The sequence below is a fragment of the Paramisgurnus dabryanus genome, chromosome 23, assembly GCF_030506205.2.
Source record: "Paramisgurnus dabryanus chromosome 23, PD_genome_1.1, whole genome shotgun sequence".
Lineage (NCBI taxonomy): Eukaryota > Metazoa > Chordata > Actinopteri > Cypriniformes > Cobitidae > Paramisgurnus > Paramisgurnus dabryanus.
Genome location: NC_133359.1, coordinates 18,848,815 through 18,867,529, shown reverse-complemented (window position 1 = coordinate 18,867,529; position 18,715 = coordinate 18,848,815). Strand labels below are relative to the sequence as shown.

At 41.2% G+C, this 18,715-nt stretch overlaps 1 protein-coding gene across 1 annotated transcript in view; it reads right to left on the bottom strand.

Moving 5' to 3' along the window:
• furinb (furin (paired basic amino acid cleaving enzyme) b) overlaps nt 1–18,715 on the bottom strand; it is a 162,601-nt gene that overhangs the window by 59,920 nt on the left and 83,966 nt on the right. The window contains exons 4-5 of the mRNA XM_065291541.2: nt 11,570–11,665; nt 8,987–9,115 (exon numbers count right to left, since the gene is read on the bottom strand). Of these exons, the coding sequence (XP_065147613.1) occupies nt 8,987–9,115; nt 11,570–11,665 (225 nt within the window). The remainder of the gene's footprint in view (nt 1–8,986; nt 9,116–11,569; nt 11,666–18,715) is intronic.

Here is an 18,715-nt window from a genome sequence, read left to right as displayed (position 1 = left end):
TAGCGAACTGCCGACCCATAGAGGATTTTCCATAGGGGTATTCAAACAAGAAAATAAAAACACAACATATTTTCATAATTGACCAGTTGGTCGTATTATATTCTTGAACTATACTTCTTACATGAAAAAAACTAATCTATACATATTATATTAACCCTGAAGCATTGATCACAATAGTCAAACTAAAATTATATTAACTAAAATTGTATTAAAAACATTAGTTGACGATGATACATTTTACAAACAATCTTAAAGCTTAAACAAAAAAACAGTTCAGCTCACTTATGATATAAACCTTCCCATGTCACGGTAGGAAAATCCAGTGTTTTCCTCCGTGTCATGTTTGTGTGTGTGTGTTGTTCACTTACCCCTGCCATGTGCTCGTTAGAGCAATCCCTTTCACCTGTGTGTTGATTGTCTCGCTCCAGCTGTTCATCATTACATCATCTCCATATATACTCACCTGACTTTCTGTTCCCTGCCAGATTCTATTGTTTGCTCAGTCTCCGTGTTGCTTGGTTGTTTCGTGCTCTCTGGATTACGTGTTACTGTTGGATGTTTATTGTCGTCGTCGTCTTCGTGTGGATGTTCCGTGTCAGCCTGGATTTCACCACTGCTCACCACTCCACCAACGTCGCACTCAAAGCACCAACTTCCACCGTAGTCATCGTCACCATTGCCTTCAACAACACCGGACTGGATTACTTCCGCATTAGCTCTGAATACTCTCTCTTTGTTTACACAAAATAAACATTGTTATATTTTTCACCTGCGTTTGCTTCCGTCTTTTACAAGTCATTACAGAAGAATCTGGCCAACATGGAAGCAGCAGGTGGTCAACCAATCTCCGCGTTGGAGGAGTTTCTCCAACGATCGCTGGCTCGTATGGATCATCAGGATCAAACCATCGAAGATATGCGGAAGGCCGTCCAGGTAATGGTGGCGAAGGTTTCCGAGCTCTCTCAGCGATCTCCGGACATCACGCCTCCCACTGCGCCACCCATGCCGCCCGCACCATCTTCACCTCCAGGGGGTAGTTTCATCCAGGAACCGAGACTGCCTATCCCGGAGAAATATGCCGGTGAGCCCAACTATTGCCGTACTTTTCTCTCTCATTGTTCTCTACATTTCGCCCAACAGCCCCGGACATTCTTCCTCGAGGAGACAAAGGTGGCGTTTACGCTCTCGCTTCTCTCCGGCAAGGCTGCCCTCTGGGGGACGGCGGTATGGGAAAACAAGGACAGCTGTTGTTCCTCGTTCGCCTCGCTTGCAGAGGAGATGAAGAGGGTTTTCGACCGCTCCGTCGCCGGGAGGGAGGCCGCCCGTCTCCTCACGGATCTCCAGCAGGGGGAGCGGTCGGTCTCGGACTATGCCATCGAGTTCCGTACCCTGGCGGCGGAGTGCAGGTGGAACGAGGAAGCGCAGTGGGATCATTTCCTGCATGGGTTGGTGGATCGGATCCATCGAGAGATCATCACGGCGGAATTACCTAAGTCGCTCAACGGGTTGGTGGACTTGGCGATCCGGGTTGACGCACGCCTCTCCACCGCTGCCAGAAGGAAGACTCTAGGTCCGTCCCTACGTCAGGCAGAGTCCATGGATCAACCCATCGAAGTTTCCGCCGGTGGTCTCTCAGATCCGGAACCCATGCAGGTGGGTCGAGCTCGGTTACCCCGGGAGGAGAGGAAGCGGCGGAGATCCTTGGGTCTTTGCATGTACTGTGGCGAGTCGGGTCACCAATGCCAGAGGTGCCCGGTAAAAGACCAAGCCCGATAGTAAAACAGAGGCTACTATCGGGCAGGATCTCCGCACAGAAGACCTCTACTACATCCACTCTCCTTCCGGTGAGACTACGGTGGTCCACTATGTCGCACTCAGGGCACGCACTGCTGGATTCGGGGGCGGAGGGCAACTTCATCGACAGCTCACTAGCACGTAAGCTCAAGTTACCCTTCACTTCACTCACCCACCAGATTGCGCCCTTCGCCCTCAATGGACATCAGTTACCCACTATCAAGTACACCACAGCACCTATCACACTCATCACTTCCGGAAACCACACAGAGACTATTTCATTTTTTATTACTGACACTACTCTCTCCCCCATAGTTCTTGGACACCCTTGGCTTCATTCCCATAACCCAAGAATTGACTGGAAACTGGGTTCTGTTACCAGCTGGAGCGAGGAGTGTCATAAGTCCTGTCTTGTCTCTGCTTGTGTTTCTGTTTCTGAGTCTGTGTTTCAGGGGAAAGCAGTGGATTTGTCTACCGTGCCCGCGGAGTACCACGACCTGAAGGAGGTGTTCAGTAAGTCGCGGGCTGATTCTCTTCCTCCTCATCGTCCCTATGACTGTGCGATAGACTTATTGTCAGGTACGTTTCCGCCTAAGGGCAAGTTATACTCTCTGTCCGTTCCGGAGATGGAGGCCATGGAGAAATATATTTCTGATTCTCTGGCAACGGGGTTCATTCGCCCTTCCTCATCTCCAGCGGGGGCGGGGTTCTTTTTTGTGGGTAAGAAGGACGGATCCTTGCGGCCTTGTATTGACTACCGAGGGTTGAACAACATCACGGTAAAGAATACCTATCCTTTGCCGTTGATGTCTTCAGCCTTCGAGAGGTTGCAGGGAGCGTCCGTCTTCACTAAATTGGACTTACGTAATGCATATCATTTGGTTCGCATCAGGAAAGGGGATGAATGGAAGACTGCGTTTAACACCCCTCGTGGCCATTTTGAGTACTGCGTGATGCCTTTCGGGCTAACGAACTCGCCGGCAGTCTTCCAAGCACTCGTTAATGACGTGTTGCGAGACATGGTAGATCAGTTCATATATGTTTACCTGGATGACATATTGATTTTTTCTTCGTCTCTCCAGGAACATTTGCAACACGTACGACGAGTGCTTCTGCGGTTGCTAGAGAATGGGCTTTTTGTCAAGGCGGAAAAATGCGTTTTTCATGCACAGTCTGTTTCTTTTTTAGGACACATCATTTCGACTGAGGGTGTTCGCATGGATCCTGAGAAAGTTAAGGCTGTGGTAGATTGGCCATCCCCAGAGTCTCGCAAGGCCCTGCAGAGATTTCTGGGGTTCGCCAATTTTTACCGGCGTTTTATTCGCAATTTCAGCCAACTAGCCGCACCTCTGACCGCTTTGACCTCCCCTGGTTTGACGTTCAGGTGGTCAGACGCAGCTGAGGCTGCGTTTGCCAAACTGAAAAGCTGCTTTGTTTCAGCTCCCATTCTCGTTACCCCTGATCGTTCACGTCAATTCATAGTGGAGGTCGACGCGTCAGAGGTGGGGGTAGGAGCAGTGTTGTCCCAGCGCGCATCCTCAGATGGAAAGGTTCATCCTTGCGCGTATTATTCCCATCGTTTATCTCCTGCGGAAGTTAACTATGACATTGGCAATCGAGAGTTGTTGGCGGTCAAGCTAGCACTGGAAGAATGGCGTCACTGGCTTGAAGGGTCGGGTGTACCTTTCATTGTATGGACGGACCATAAGAATCTCGAATACATTAGAACTGCCAAAAGACTTAATTCCAGGCAGGCTCGGTGGGCATTGTTTTTCGGTCGTTTCGATTTTACACTTTCTTACCGGCCGGGTTCCAAAAACATCAAACCCGATGCTTTATCCCGTCTTTTTGAGCGTTCCGATCGTACTGCTACTCCCGAGCCCATTTTACCGGAGAAAATCATTATCTCCGCGCTCAGATGGGAGGTCGAATCGAAGGTTTTGACAGCCTTAGAAGGGGTAACGCCCCCGGCTCGCTGCCCACCGAACCGTTTATTTGTGCCGGAAGGGTTACGGTCAGACGTCCTCCAGTGGGGTCATGGTTCCAGTGTTGCTTGTCATCCAGGGGTTAGTAGAACTAGGTTTCTAGTCAAGCAACGATTTTGGTGGCCTGGTATGGCTCGTGACGTCCACGGCTTCGTCTTGGCTTGTTCGGTTTGTGCCGTTGGTAAGACTTCCAATCGTCCTCCTGATGGGTTACTTTTACCGCTGTCTGTCCCTTCGAGACCCTGGTCCCACATTTCGCTAGATTTTATTACCGCCCTCCCACCCTCTAAGGGGAATACGGTGATTTTGACCGTAGTGGACCGGTTCTCGAAGGCGACCCATTTCATTCCCTTGCCCAAATTACCATCAGCCAAGGAAACAGCGGTAGCTGTCATTGACCACGTCTTCCGAATACATGGCCTCCCGACAGACGTGGTCTCTGACAGGGGTCCCCAGTTTGTGTCCAAATTTTGGCGAGAGTTCTGCAAATTGCTAGGGGCGACTGTTAGTCTTTCGTCCGGGTTTCATCCCCAGAGCAACGGTCAAACCGAGCGAGCCAATCAGGACGTCGAAAGGGTGTTGCGATGTCTGGTTTCCAAGAATCCTTCGTCCTGGTGTCAGCAACTCTCAATTGTGGAGTACGCACACAATTCTCTGCCGGTGTCATCTACGGGCATGTCTCCATTTAAGTGTAGTTTAGGGTACCAACCACCTAATTTTGTCAGTACTGAATCCGAGGTGTCGGTTCCCTCCGCAAACGCACTAGTCCAGAGGTGCCACCGCACCTGGACCAGAGCTCGCAGAGCTCTGCTCCAGGCAAGGTCACGCACCAAGGCCAAGGCCGATCGCCACCGGTCGAAGCCTCCCCGATACGTCGTCGGTCAAAGAGTGTGGCTTTCAACCCAGAATATTCCGATGCGTTCCGTCTCGAATAAACTTGCTCCCAAATTTATTGGCCCGTTTTCTGTTACCAAGATCATTAATCCGGTAACAGTGCGTCTTAGCCTTCCTCCCGCGTACAGGAGGGTTCACCCCGTCTTTCACGTTTCCAAAATTAAACCGGTGATTTTTTCCCGTCTTAATCCGCCTGCCCCGGTTCCCCCTCCGCCTCGTATCGTTAATGGGGAGACCACATATTCGGTTAACCGTATTCTGGACTCCAGACGGAGGGGACGCGGATTTCAGTACTTGGTGGATTGGGAAGGTTACGGTCCGGAGGAGAGAAGGTGGGTTCCTGCTCGGGACATACTGGATCACCGCCTTATTGATGAATTCAATCAACAGGTAAAGCAGGCTGGGAACGCCGAGGGGCGTTCCTAGGGGAGGGGGTACTGTCACGGTAGGAAAATCCAGTGTTTTCCTCCGTGTCATGTTTGTGTGTGTGTGTTGTTCACTTACCCCTGCCATGTGCTCGTTAGAGCAATCCCTTTCACCTGTGTGTTGATTGTCTCGCTCCAGCTGTTCATCATTACATCATCTCCATATATACTCACCTGACTTTCTGTTCCCTGCCAGATTCTATTGTTTGCTCAGTCTCCGTGTTGCTTGGTTGTTTCGTGCTCTCTGGATTACGTGTTACTGTTGGATGTTTATTGTCGTCGTCGTCTTCGTGTGGATGTTCCGTGTCAGCCTGGATTTCACCACTGCTCACCACTCCACCAACGTCGCACTCAAAGCACCAACTTCCACCGTAGTCATCGTCACCATTGCCTTCAACAACACCGGACTGGATTACTTCCGCATTAGCTCTGAATACTCTCTCTTTGTTTACACAAAATAAACATTGTTATATTTTTCACCTGCGTTTGCTTCCGTCTTTTACAAGTCATTACATCCCAACCGGGGGTACGTGAAGAGTTTCTATGGGGTACGCAAACATTTTTAGATTTTGCTTTGATCTGATTTACTTTTAATAAAAATGTCTCTTGTTTGTCCAGTCATTGACTTAAGATTGATTTTTGTGAGGAAAGCATTGTAAAAATGACTACTTTAAATGTAATTTTAATCTAATCATTAATTGTATAAGCCATTGTGAGTAAATGCGCTGCATGCTCCAACTGAAGAACAATCTGACTATTTTCAATGAACCTGACTCGTTTCTAAAGACAAAAAGTGTATTAACTATACTTATTACACGGCTCTCTGGAATGCTTGATTCTGATTGGTCAGTTGAGACATTTGCAGGTTCGTTCTTTTCAAATAATAACCGCTCCAAAATAATAACGCATAGCCGGACTACTTTCACGAGTAAAATCGCTCCGCGCCAATAAAGATCAATAAAGATTACTGTCTGTTTGGCGGCATCTTGTGACAAACACTCGACAACCACGACAAGACACAGACAGCTTACTGAGACTGAACTTGACAAAATAGAGCATGACAGCTACGAAGCCAACACACAAAAAATACAGAATGGGCATTAAAACTTCTCAAAGACTGGTTAAAGAGAAAAAAATGGAGACAGACAAGTATGAAGCAGAGGATCTTAATAAGGTATTACGATCATTTTATGCATCTGTGCAAAGTTTCGTGGAAGGATAAAAATGTTAATTTAAAACAAATATGCCAATAAAATGTTTCAAATTCATATTCATGTCCAGTTTTTTTTCTTATGTGGTAAGTAGCCGTGTAATAAGCGGGATAATGTAGAGGCAGCCGGTAGTTATTGGGAAATAAGCCCCGACAGTGTGATCAGGACCCGACGCGAAGCGGATAATGTGCCTCTACATTATCCCTTACATAATGTTCAAATGATGACATTCATTCCTGCTACCATAGCCATTTCAAATGACGCAAACAATCATTTGCATTGTTTTTAAAGTGGCTGACATATTTTGTCCCGTATGATGTCTTTTGTATTTATAGTGAATGTCGTAACACATTTTGTTTCTCTTTATATTTTTAACATAATAATTTCAGTTATTTGCAAACTTTAATTATTAGTAACTTAAATTGAGATTTTAGTAAATTTAGGGCCAGATTTACTAAAAAGGACGTGAAAGCTCAATTCCAAACAAGCGCCAATTATAGTGGAAAATCTGCGTGTGATTTACTACAAAGGCGCAAATAAAATAACACAAGAACAATAATGACATAGCCTAAGCACATTTCCATAATGACCATTGCAACCTACTAAGAGCAGCGCATATAAGTGACCTCGGCAGGACATCGCAATGAAAATGCGGACTGCGGAATGTGAAATTCCAGCTAACAGCTTAAAAGTAGGCCACACAAAGAAGAAACGGAGGACGAGTTAAAAAGAAGTTTTGAAACACTTGATGTAACTTCTCCTTATGACTTCTCCTTCTCTTTTCTCCAGGAAATTAAACATAGCATGGCTTGGAAAACTATATTTTAAAAGAAAGTATGTTCCTCTGGCAAACTAAATTTAAATTCTCTCCTCCAATTAATGTTGCATCTAAAAGGAAAACTTCTACAAATGCATATGCAATAAGGTCCCAAAAATAAACCTTTTCAGAGCTAAATATCTACTGTGTATCTTTAGTCGTTATTTAACATCAAAATGATGATTTGCGCAAGCTGTTAGTAAATCTGGCCCTTAAAGGGGTCATATGATGACATTTTTAAAGATGTAAAAAAAGTATTTGGCGTTCCCAGAGTCCATATGTAAAATTTTATATCAAAACACCCCACAGATAATTCATTATAGCATGTTAAGTTGCCATTTTGTAGGCCTGAGCAAAAATTAGCCGTTATTGAGTGTGTCTTTTAAAATGCAAATGAGCTGATACCAGAAAAGTCTACTTAAGAACAGTAACAAAGTATTTGTTCCCATATCTGGCGCATACCATCATTTTGTCATTAAATAACGACTGTCGGGATTTACTAAACACGCACAATGGATAATTAGCGCTGAAAAGGTAATAAGCGATGTAGTTATTTTTGCGACTGACCTTATTGCATATGCATTTCTAGGAGTTTTCCTTTCAGACGCAAAATTTATGGGAGGACATTTTTTTAATGATTCATGCAATGTGATTAAGTAATGTTTGCAAGTGTTATATTACTGGTATTTGCACCATTATTTTATGCTGAAAAAAGCATGTCTTAAATTGTTTGCAGTTGTAGCTGATAGGAGAAGGCTTAATTGGCCGAGATCAGAAGGCAGAGGATTTTTTCCACACGTAACAGTTTATTTGGAATGCCAGATGACCATATTGTTTGCCAAGCTATGTCATTTTTATTTGCTGAAGGAAAAAGTCACACAATAGCAGGTTTTTCAAAACTTTTTGTAAACCTTAAATTTTTTGTCATCCAGTTACCACTCCCATCTGTGCTTTTATGGAATTGCACTCTGACGTTAATTTGTTCCGTTTAGTAAATCTGGCTGACAAGTTAACTCATCAATTAGGGCGGTGTGTACGATTTCTGAAAAACGCTTTAGAAAATGGAGACGGACCGACTACCAAAACACACTTGTAGCCAATCACCAGTAAAGTGCATGTCAAATTCTTTATGTACATTGGCAACATTAATATTGTATGTATGTATATTTTGTTCCGCAACGAGAATTTTGTATGTTGGTGCTTTTGTTTAATAAAAAAAAAAAGAAAAAAGTGCATGTCTACTAAACGACATTGTTGCCTGGGTTGCGTATGTGTGGGGCGGGTCTATCAAAAGAAGATCCAGATTATATTGGGGTAGGGGCGTGTTTGTTTAGGTGATTTCAAATGTCAACATTGACTTTTAGAGACCATGGAGCCCGCCTTTAAGAGAAAACGCTTTCCTGCCAATGACGAGTATTTCTGGCTTTCCGCAAAACCGCTATTATCCACCAGGTGGCTCTCTTCCGCAACTTATAAAACCTTGGAGTACCGCCCTAGGGCAAACAGCTGTATGTCCGTGTAAGTTTTGAGGATCGCTCTGAATCTGATCTCTATCAAAAGTCCTTCACAAAAATTGAATTATCTCAGCTTTTTGCTCAAAAGTTGGTGTTTTTAAAGAAACCTACCCATATTTGAGAGATAATAAAAAGAGAACAGAATGAAACTGATGAAAATATTTTTTTTGCTTGACAGCAGAGGGTCTGTTCTTTCATTTGATATGTTGTATGTTTAAAGAAGAACATTTTCTGGAAGGCATTAAACTTTTGTAAAAACATGAATAATGCTGGGCTGGCTGGCAACTTTTTACCAAAGAGTTAATGGGGGCAGTTTGTGAGTATGCTGTAAGTAGGGATGGCTCACGTAGTTTCCGGCGAGATCAGGGTGATCTTTCTCGATGCCGTCATCCAGAATGGTCACGACCACTCCTCTACCGGTGAAGCCCTGAGCCCAGGCCTCCTTCACATTTAGGTCTCCATGACTGGGATTGTTCTGCAAGGTGAAAGATATTTTACTTGACAGATTTCACAATCTTGTCCACTGGAAAGACAGGAAATTATTCTTCAGTGCTTTATTGCTTTTATAAAGGACACCCCCTTTAGCAATGAAAGGGAAATGTTGGACTTGGTAAAACTCTTGTGTGCACCGCAAAAGCACAGGACAGGGGACACTGTGTAGAACATGAGGCCCTCAAGCTGTTTTGATGGGGAAATTTAACCAAGTCACACACAATTTGACCAAGACTTCCCATTGGGGAACAACCTACCTGCAGGACTACACACACACACACACACACACATGCACACTGATTTTTTACCTTTGCCACACACTATTGTTCAGCTGGAGGAGCTAAAGCAAATGAAAGATGACTGTTCACACACAGTCCCACACATTTCTCCATCCCAAAAGGTGTGGAAACTTTAACAAAATTATTTTCTCACTCCATCCTTCTCATTCAATGTCTTTCTCCTGCGCCATTTCTTTTCCTCACACGTTCCTGTATATCCAGCGCCATCTGCTATAAGGCCACAGCTAAATACTTTCTTTAACATGGAGAAACAGCTATAAAATGTAAATGTGGAAATTGGGTGCAAGAACACAATGAAGAACATTAAATGGCATGTCTCTGGATAACTGCCCCGTTCTCTCCCCTGATAAGAAAAAGCGACGTAAAAATAAACCGACAGGATCGAATCGCTTGTCTTTCTGGGACGCATCATCAGAGTAAACAACTTAAAAAGCATTCATTCCCCTGTCAACAATGATACAACCTCCATTCTTCACTATAAAAACACTCAGTATGTTAGCGTGTGTGTGTGTGTGTGTGTGTGTGTGTGTGTGTGTGTGTGTGTGTGTTTGTTCAACACGTGCATTGGTTAAACTGAAACTTTAACGGATTAGTATGCTAATGCACAACGACAGCAGTCGCGTTTGTGTCGTCATTTACGGTCCACGAGGCTCACTTTACAAATTAATATGTTTTTAACATGAGAATCATGGACCGAATACAAAACAGAGTAGCTACACAACAAACAAACACACAAATCTGTGTAAATGTTCACAATTAGACACAATTCAATTACTTTGTAATAATTATATTTTTATAAGATGTGATTCTTAATTTACCATTACATTTATGATTTAAAAATATGGCATATAAAGTGATGCAGTCTATTTTTTCAATAAACATGATGTTAAAGGAATATTCCATTTTCTTAAAAAAAAATCCAGAACATTTACTCACCACCATGTCATGCAAAATGTTGATGTCTTTCTTTGTTCCGTCGAGAAGAAATTATGTTTTTTGAGGAAAACATTCCAGGATTTTTCTCATTTTAATGGACTTTAATGGACCCCCACACTTAACTCTTAAGTCAACACTTAACAGTTTTTTTTAACGGAGTTTCAAAGGACTCAAAACGATCCCAAACGAGGCATAAAGGTCTTATTTAGTGAAACGATTATCATTTTTGACAAGAAAAAGAAAACATATGCCCTTTTAAACCACAACTTCTCGTCTATCTCCGGTACTGAAAGCGCCAGCGCAACCTCACATTAATGCGTAGTGACGTAGAAAGGTCACTTGTTACATATATAATGAAACGCACATTTGCGAACCATTGTAAACAATAAACTGACACAAAGACATTAATTAGTATCATTCCACATACAACAACGTCGGAACGGTCCTCTTTCCCCACACTTGTAAACACTGGGGCGTAGTTTCGCGTTCGTCTTCTGTGACCTCTTGACGTGAAGACGTATTGCGTGAGGTCGCGCTGGCGCTTACAGGACCGGAGATAGACGAGAAGTTGAGGTTTAAAAGTGGTGAGTAAATTATCTGGATTTTTGAAAATGGACTAAACCTTTAATATATCAACCTGTTTCAGTACAAAGCTGTATGCATGTCTATAGTTATGTGTATACTGTAAGTATATGAATTTCGCCTACACGTACTACTTAGAGGATCCACCCAATTCAAAGGCACCAATCTGTTCATTCTCATGTAGTGACTGTTGTTTCTTTAGACGCAAGAAGATAAACAATGTGCCCAAGCAGACCATATTTTATCCAACTTCTGACTACTATCTGTTATTATTATTATCGATTGAACCCAGCCTGAAGTCTTGACTACATCAGCACGATTCAGCAGAAGCTACTTTAAGGATAGAGAAAGATTTCACAATGCGATAAAAACAATTGAAAAGATGGTATTGTCTTCAGAAGAATGTGCAATAATGTAGCACATTCAATAAGACCAGAAATATTATAAAGGGTTGACTTTTATGTTGTGCTGTCTTGAGACTGAAGCATTTAAAATGCTGTTTCTGTATGGGATCCGAGGAAATGTTCACACATCATCACAGATGATTTTCCACTGTAAAGCACTTAATACATTGTACATTCAAAACAACTGCAAAATTGACACGAATGCTGTTCACGTACCAGGTACCACTGCTGAGGGAATTTTGGATCTGTGGGTTCGATATGAATGTCTCTTCTGCGTCTTTGTTTGGCAATCTGCTGCTCAGCCCAAATCACCTAAAATCACAAACATCAGAGATAAAGCCAAAGACAATATTTCATTGCACATTTACATCAAACGGTTCACATCTCTTTTACCTTTAACTAGAGATGTGTGTACTTTCTGCTTGGCTTGTTCTCGTTCTAAAAATATCCACATTTCTCACTGAACTGCATTGTTTAATTCAATCTGCTCTGTTATTGCACTTCCCTGTGTGTTTTTGTACGTTTGTGTGTGTGTGCATATTCCCGAGCATGCATTTTTGTCTTTTATGTCAAAACCCATGTCATTTTGATGGGTTGTTTTCATTTCAATCTCAATAGTTTCTCTTTTTCAACAATATTAAATTAAATGACTTGTTCATTTTTCCCTTGGCAATCCAGAGCAATATCTAACACTGTGCTCACATTTTATAAGACATCACATCTGCTATTTAAAGTCAGAGATCTTAAAAAGGTGCGACAATTTCTGATCAAATTCTTCCACAACTTAACTTCAAGAGCAATGCCTTTTACAGTTTTATATCTCTTTTTTATATCTATTTTAGAAACGGTTTAGAAAAGCAACACAAAGTCTGGGACTGTAATCTCAGGTGCCGTTTATGTGCTTTATATAATGTTAAAAGCGTCTGAGTGAGTTTGAATATCATTTTGTGTTCCCAGCTTTGTTGTCTTTCTGAAAATCACAATGGCTTACCTTCTTTAAAATAAATGAATAGAAACAAGTGTATTTTATGACAAAGATTGTTTTTTTTTTCGGTAACTACGTATTAGAGGTGTTAGAAAATACTGATATATGTGTGTATTGTGATATTTTGTTTGGAAATACTATATTGATTAAAAAAATCTATATTTTTTAATGAAAAATCATACAAGATTCATGATAGTTGTTTCACTTGGAGTTTTCATCCGAACCACTAGATAGCATTCTTCTTATCTTGCAATTTAAACAGTGACAGAAAGTACGTTCATGGGGCGCCCACTGATGTAAATGACTGGATTGTTCATCACATCACAATTGGAAAGCCACACGCCGCCATATTGGTATACCCAAAAGATTGTTGGACGTTGTTAGATTTTAATAATAAAACAGTACTTCCCAGTCTTCGTTTTTAAATCTGAAGTCTCCTGGTACATTATTACAATGTAAACGTGTAACAGTCCCGTTCTGTTTCCCTGCCTGTTCCCTGTTGTTTTCCTTATCATCGTTACTTGGACTCCATTATTCTCCCATCATTCTCCACTCCCCCTTACCTGATCGTCATTGTTAATCACCATCACCTGACCCTCATGATCTCTATAAAACCATACTGATTCATTCCTTGTCCATTTTCGCTAATTTTATGGTTTATTTGCTGTGTATAAAAAAAGAAACCTTTATAAACCAGCATATTTTTTGCTTCTGCCATTGCCCTGTCAGGGTTGTCAGACCCCTGTAACAAATCCACTCCAATTGCCATTCAAAATTAGTCCAAAAGTAGCCCAATTCAGACATTGTTGAAAAAACGGCTGACCTGGCAACGCTGCCTTGCTTTTAGCCAGCTAGACATGTGGGGAGAAGAAGCACCTGATAAATGTGCAGCTCTAGCTGTATGAAAAAAAAACCGCTTGACTTTGAGCAGGCATCACTCGCTGTGTGAAGAAACAGAGCCTGACTTTAATTATAAGCGCACAGCTCCCATTGTATAAAGTGAAACCGTATCTGCTGTCCGATGGTGGTGCGGGTCACAGATCAACCAATGTCAAATAAAAATGTCATAATCAATTATAAGTGATTTTATTGATTAGTTGTTTGCAGTCCTAGTTTTTGTTAACTTCTTGTTTGTACTGATTTTCATTGAGATCAATACTGAGATTAAGTTTATATCTATATATGAAGAGTTTGGTTCCAAAATGCAATAAACGCCATTTCTTTAAAAAAAATTGTTACTGCTAAAATCAGTGTTGTATCTGATCAGTATTAAAAAGTAAATTCTTCATTTTACCGATATCCGCCATGTTATTGTGTCATCTTTTCTTCTTTTTTTCCAAAAACGCGATAAACTCCAGTCGTGCAGAATGCAATAAATCTGCTTAACCAATCACAGCGCACCATTCCACACATTGTAAAAAATAATGGCAGGGTGTTGAATACACAAAGAATCCTATTTTTCCCAATCTACTTTGTCCTTCGTGATTAACAAACAAACAAAAACAAAATAATACTTTTGATGGCATTGATAAACCTGTGGTGGTTTTCTGAGGCAGGAAAGAAACGTAAGCCATCAAAATAATTTATGTGAGAAGCACTTGAGCGAAGGAAAAATGCCGGGTGTTGCTTGTTCTTACATGACAGCATCAAGCTTTTGTCATGCTAACACATTGACCCCAGGGGATTTTATGAAAACTTTCCATTATTTCACTCGAAGTCAAAAAAAATCGGGCCGGACCAAAACATTTTACAGCTGATCGCTGTCAAAAAAGTTCAGCGACGACATCCCAAGGATGATAGCAACAATGGCAGTGTTCTTAATATGACAAAGTAAGTGTTTTGATTAATGCCATTAATGTTTTTTTTTAAATGAGTGTATAGTCAACTAAATGAATATAACATGGCAAAGATGAATGCATATTCATATAATGATTCAATAGATTTATAGCATTTTGAAAAACTTGTCATGGATTTATTGCATTTTGCAGAAATATATATATATATATATATATATATATATATACAGGGTTTAAATTGGGCCGGGGCACATAGGCTGAAGGTCTTGCTCTACTCTTGCCAATGTACCCGCTGCGCTTGTGCGTGTGCACTCGCTGCGTGCGTGTGCACTGAGGCAAAGGGAATAATGCGTTTCCATTCATTATGGGGCATACTCACCAACGCAAGTTCACAAAAAGTCAAAGTCAACTTTACAAAGTCAATGCAAAGACGCAAGCAGACACGTCCTCGCACGGGATGATGCAAATTGGGCGGCGCAATTGCCGCAAAAACACATGCTTTTTCCTTTAAACGCAAGTTATGCAACTCAAGTGAAAAAACTCAGAACTTCAAGAACGCGCTCTCAAGCAGGATTATTTGACGAGAGAGCGAGCGAGAGAGAGAGGTAAGAATGATGTCCATGTCGAACGTCCAGAAAACTTAATAGAAGACTAGAAACGTGTGAAGGACTAAAGTATGAATGTCACTCATTTAATCACAGTATGTTAACTGAATAACACTGGATATAACTCATTGTATAGTTTAATAAAATAATGTATTTTGATTACACAAACCTAACTATAGTGATTGTTTTACTAGCTGCTGAACAGCATATGAAATCTCTATGGCTAATTTCTAAGACATGTTGCTGATACAGTACTGTGTATTGTACCTTTTCTTGTTAATTGAGTCTTTTGGGGTATCTTATGCCTAAAATTATTCAAGGAGCTTGATTCTTTTTACTTCCTTTAAAGGGGCGGTGAATTTATCGATTTTATTGTTTTATACTGTTGTCTGATGTCTACTTATGATGTTCGCGTGGTTTTTACATTCAAAAACATCAAAAGCATTAAGTAATAGGCTATTTTGTAACATGGATTAGTGGCTGTCTGGAGAAATGCTTCGTTTGAAGGGGCAGGCCGCATTGAAGACCTGGACGTAAACACCCACTGCTATGATTGGACAGCTTCATTACCCATCATTACATGTGGGAAAATGTTTTAAAAACATTAATGTGTGAAAATAGCAGCCGAACACATATATGTTTGAGCCACAAAAGATTCTGGGTGCTAAAGATGATACACATAAATGACAATACGTATAGTAAAGTAGAAACAAAAATTTAAACTCGACGTGACTAAAGTACCGTATACAACACAGTAAGCGCGCATCAGATTATAAACTGCGGCTAATAAATCCTTATCAATAAATTTGTATATTTCTATTGTGCTTGTGAGGTTGCTCTTAGATACACGTAATGTTACATACCACAGTTATATGATAAAAAAGCTTTGTTGAGTGTTTGACCGTTCAAACGCAACTTGCCTAAATTACCGTATACAACACAGTAAGCGGGCATCAGAATCTAAACTGCGGCTGATAAATCCTTCTTTATCAATAACACTGTATATTTCTACCGTTAAATTACAGTCGTGTTGTTAAGTGGTGTATCTTTATTAATCGTTTAATGTTTTTAGTACATTAAAACAGTCAAACAAACGTGTTTAGACACGGATGTTACAACAGACATATCAATCGATCTCTTCTAACAAAGCAATAGTGAAACGCAGTAACTTAAATAAACTTACTGTGTATACTGCTGTGTCAGATCCAATATAAGTGGTGCTTTTAATCACAGTCTCTCTGCAAATCCAGCATCGACTTCTTTACAAATGAATCCGTGTACACAAAGTAAACACTCCCCACTCGAGCTGGAACTTCTTCAAAAGCAAACTTTATCCACGCATTACTAATGTTGAGACTCCGTTATCCAGCGTCTGTGTTCTTCCCATAGACCGTTCTTCCACAAGTTCCGAAAATGCGTTTCCATGGTTTCTACAGATTACCGCGTCAAAATAAAAGTCTCTCAGAAAAAATGTATTTAAAAGTCATTTTGGTTAAATTTGGCAATCTTTAAATACATGTTTACTTACTGTTGACACACGTGTGTCACGCGAAGCTGTAGGCGGGGCTACAAAAGTGGTCCTTGTATTTGGATATGGGGAGGTGCTTCAATTCTACTTTGACGTCATACTTTTCCGAATTCCACACTGGCTTGTTTTACTGGCTTGGTGCCAAAAACTGTTATATTTCAGGGCCTGTTTACACGAGAACGCTCGAGGGTAAAAACGTAAAAATATTTTATCGGATGTGCCTTTCGTTTACACGGCGACGGCGTTTTGGGGGCTTAAAAACGCAAAAAAGTGAAACCACCCTTCAGAGTGGAAATCTTAAAAACGATCTACCGTCGCGTTCTCGTCTAAAGAGTAAAAACGCAAAAGTCTGCTCACGGTGGCTCTCGTCGCGCACGCGTTTACGTCACAGGCATGCGCCAGTTCAGGAAAATAACAACAAACATGTCAGATTATTTCCATACGTCGGACCTTCAAGTTGCCATAGCAGCTCTGATAAATATACAAGTCTTTCCAGGAGTTGTACGAATTATTCACAGCAAGTATTACTGATCAGAGAAGGCACATTAATTACCTCAGTGAAACTGTGGATGCGCCAATTCGTCGGAGGCAAACCAGACGGCTTTGAATGAGACCTGGGAGAACCAGGAAGAAGGTTGTACGCAGGCTCACGGACTTGGTGTTGTTGTGTGTCAGTGCTTCACATTGCCACCTAGCCGCCTGGAGTGCATACTACATCGAATATCACACACTTTTGCGTCACCATATGCACGCAGATTTCCCCCTCAAAATGCTCGTATAAACGCGGAATAAAAAGTGATAACGCAACACCACTTTTGCGGTTTCTTTTCAGATCGTTTCCATGTAAACGTAGCCTCAGTAGCACGGACGTTTTCAGTTCTGAAACTTGCAGGATGTTCATTTAAGTATGATGACCGCTTATATAACAAATTATCAAGTTAAAATTGAGTATTTGATTCACCGCTCCTATAAAGTTTGATCAATTTTGCATAATGACATGTGCAACAAATGAATTTAGGGTGTCAAACTCATAGATTTGCATAATTAAAAATTCAGATGCTCTTTTTAAAATATTTTTGGGGTCAACCTCTGGCACAGATTTAAAGTTGAAACTTATCAAATCCTATCAGAGGTCCAGAATGTCATTAAACACACCAGTGGCTTTGCTGTCATCAGTATTAAACATGTTACCCCTCGATGTATCCCTCCGCGCAGAACCCCCCCACATAACAAATCCCAATTTAACCCCTGTATATATATAACATCAGCGTAAACATCAGCGAGTCAATAAAAAAGCAACTCCACAACAATAACAGATGCAGTTGTCTGCGTCTTATAAATGTATTAAAGAAAACAATCTACCGAAAAAGAAAAATAACATTAGCATTTATACTAACCTAGAGGTATTAGACAACAAACGGAAAATCTAATCACATCTGAGACAAGTATAGGCATCTGAGATATACTCTCTGCAAAACAGTTGTTGTTAATGAACCCGAAGGTCCACGGGGCTCCTGCTCCATATACAGGGTTCATTTTTCACTAGGGGACAACCAGAGCGCCTACCAATTATCTTGTTCTCATTATCTTATCTCTCCCCTCCTTATTTCTGCTTTCCTTTAAACTCACATATTTTTCTTTCAAAAAAATAAGTCAATTCTACAAGCAAACTCCACTTTTCGAAACAGCCCTCAGACTTTGGATATAAACTTGTTTTTTTTACATTATTAAAGCACCTGAACATTAGTGCTGCCTCCGAAATTGCCTACTTCTATACGGAAATCAGTAGGCGAGGCGAGTAGCGTGTCCGAATTTACATTATTTGAAAAACAATAGGCGAAAAGTACCGGAATGATCTAATCATACTGTATGGCACATATGTTTTTACGGTCTATGAGTAGGCACTCAATCTTATTCAGTACCTACTGTCACAGTATTTTAATTACGGGCACAGGGCAGGTGTCTCAGTGTAAAGCCATGTTTACATAATTACACATGATTGGAGGTGTAATTTACTCAGTTTTCCATTTTGGTGTCTGTTGGAAGGAAATTAACCATTTCTGATCCTCTGTGAAATTGGTGAGATTCTTTTTAATGATTCAGCAGAACGGTTTAAAGGATTAGTCCATTTTCTTTCAAAAAATCTAAATAATTTACTCACCACCATGTTTTCCAAAATGTTGATGTCTTTCTTTGATCATTCGAGAAGAAATTATGTTTTTTGAGGAAAAGATTCCAGGATTTTTCTCATTTTAATGGACTTTAATGGACCCCAACACTTAACAGTTTTAATGCAAATCTCTGGTCCTGTGATGCGCCAGCACGACCTCACGCAATACGTCATGATGTCAAGAGGTCATGGATGATGTATGCGAAACTCCGCCCCAGTGTTTAAAAGTGTGGAGAAAGAGGACCGTTCTGACGTTGTTGTATGTCGACTGATACTAA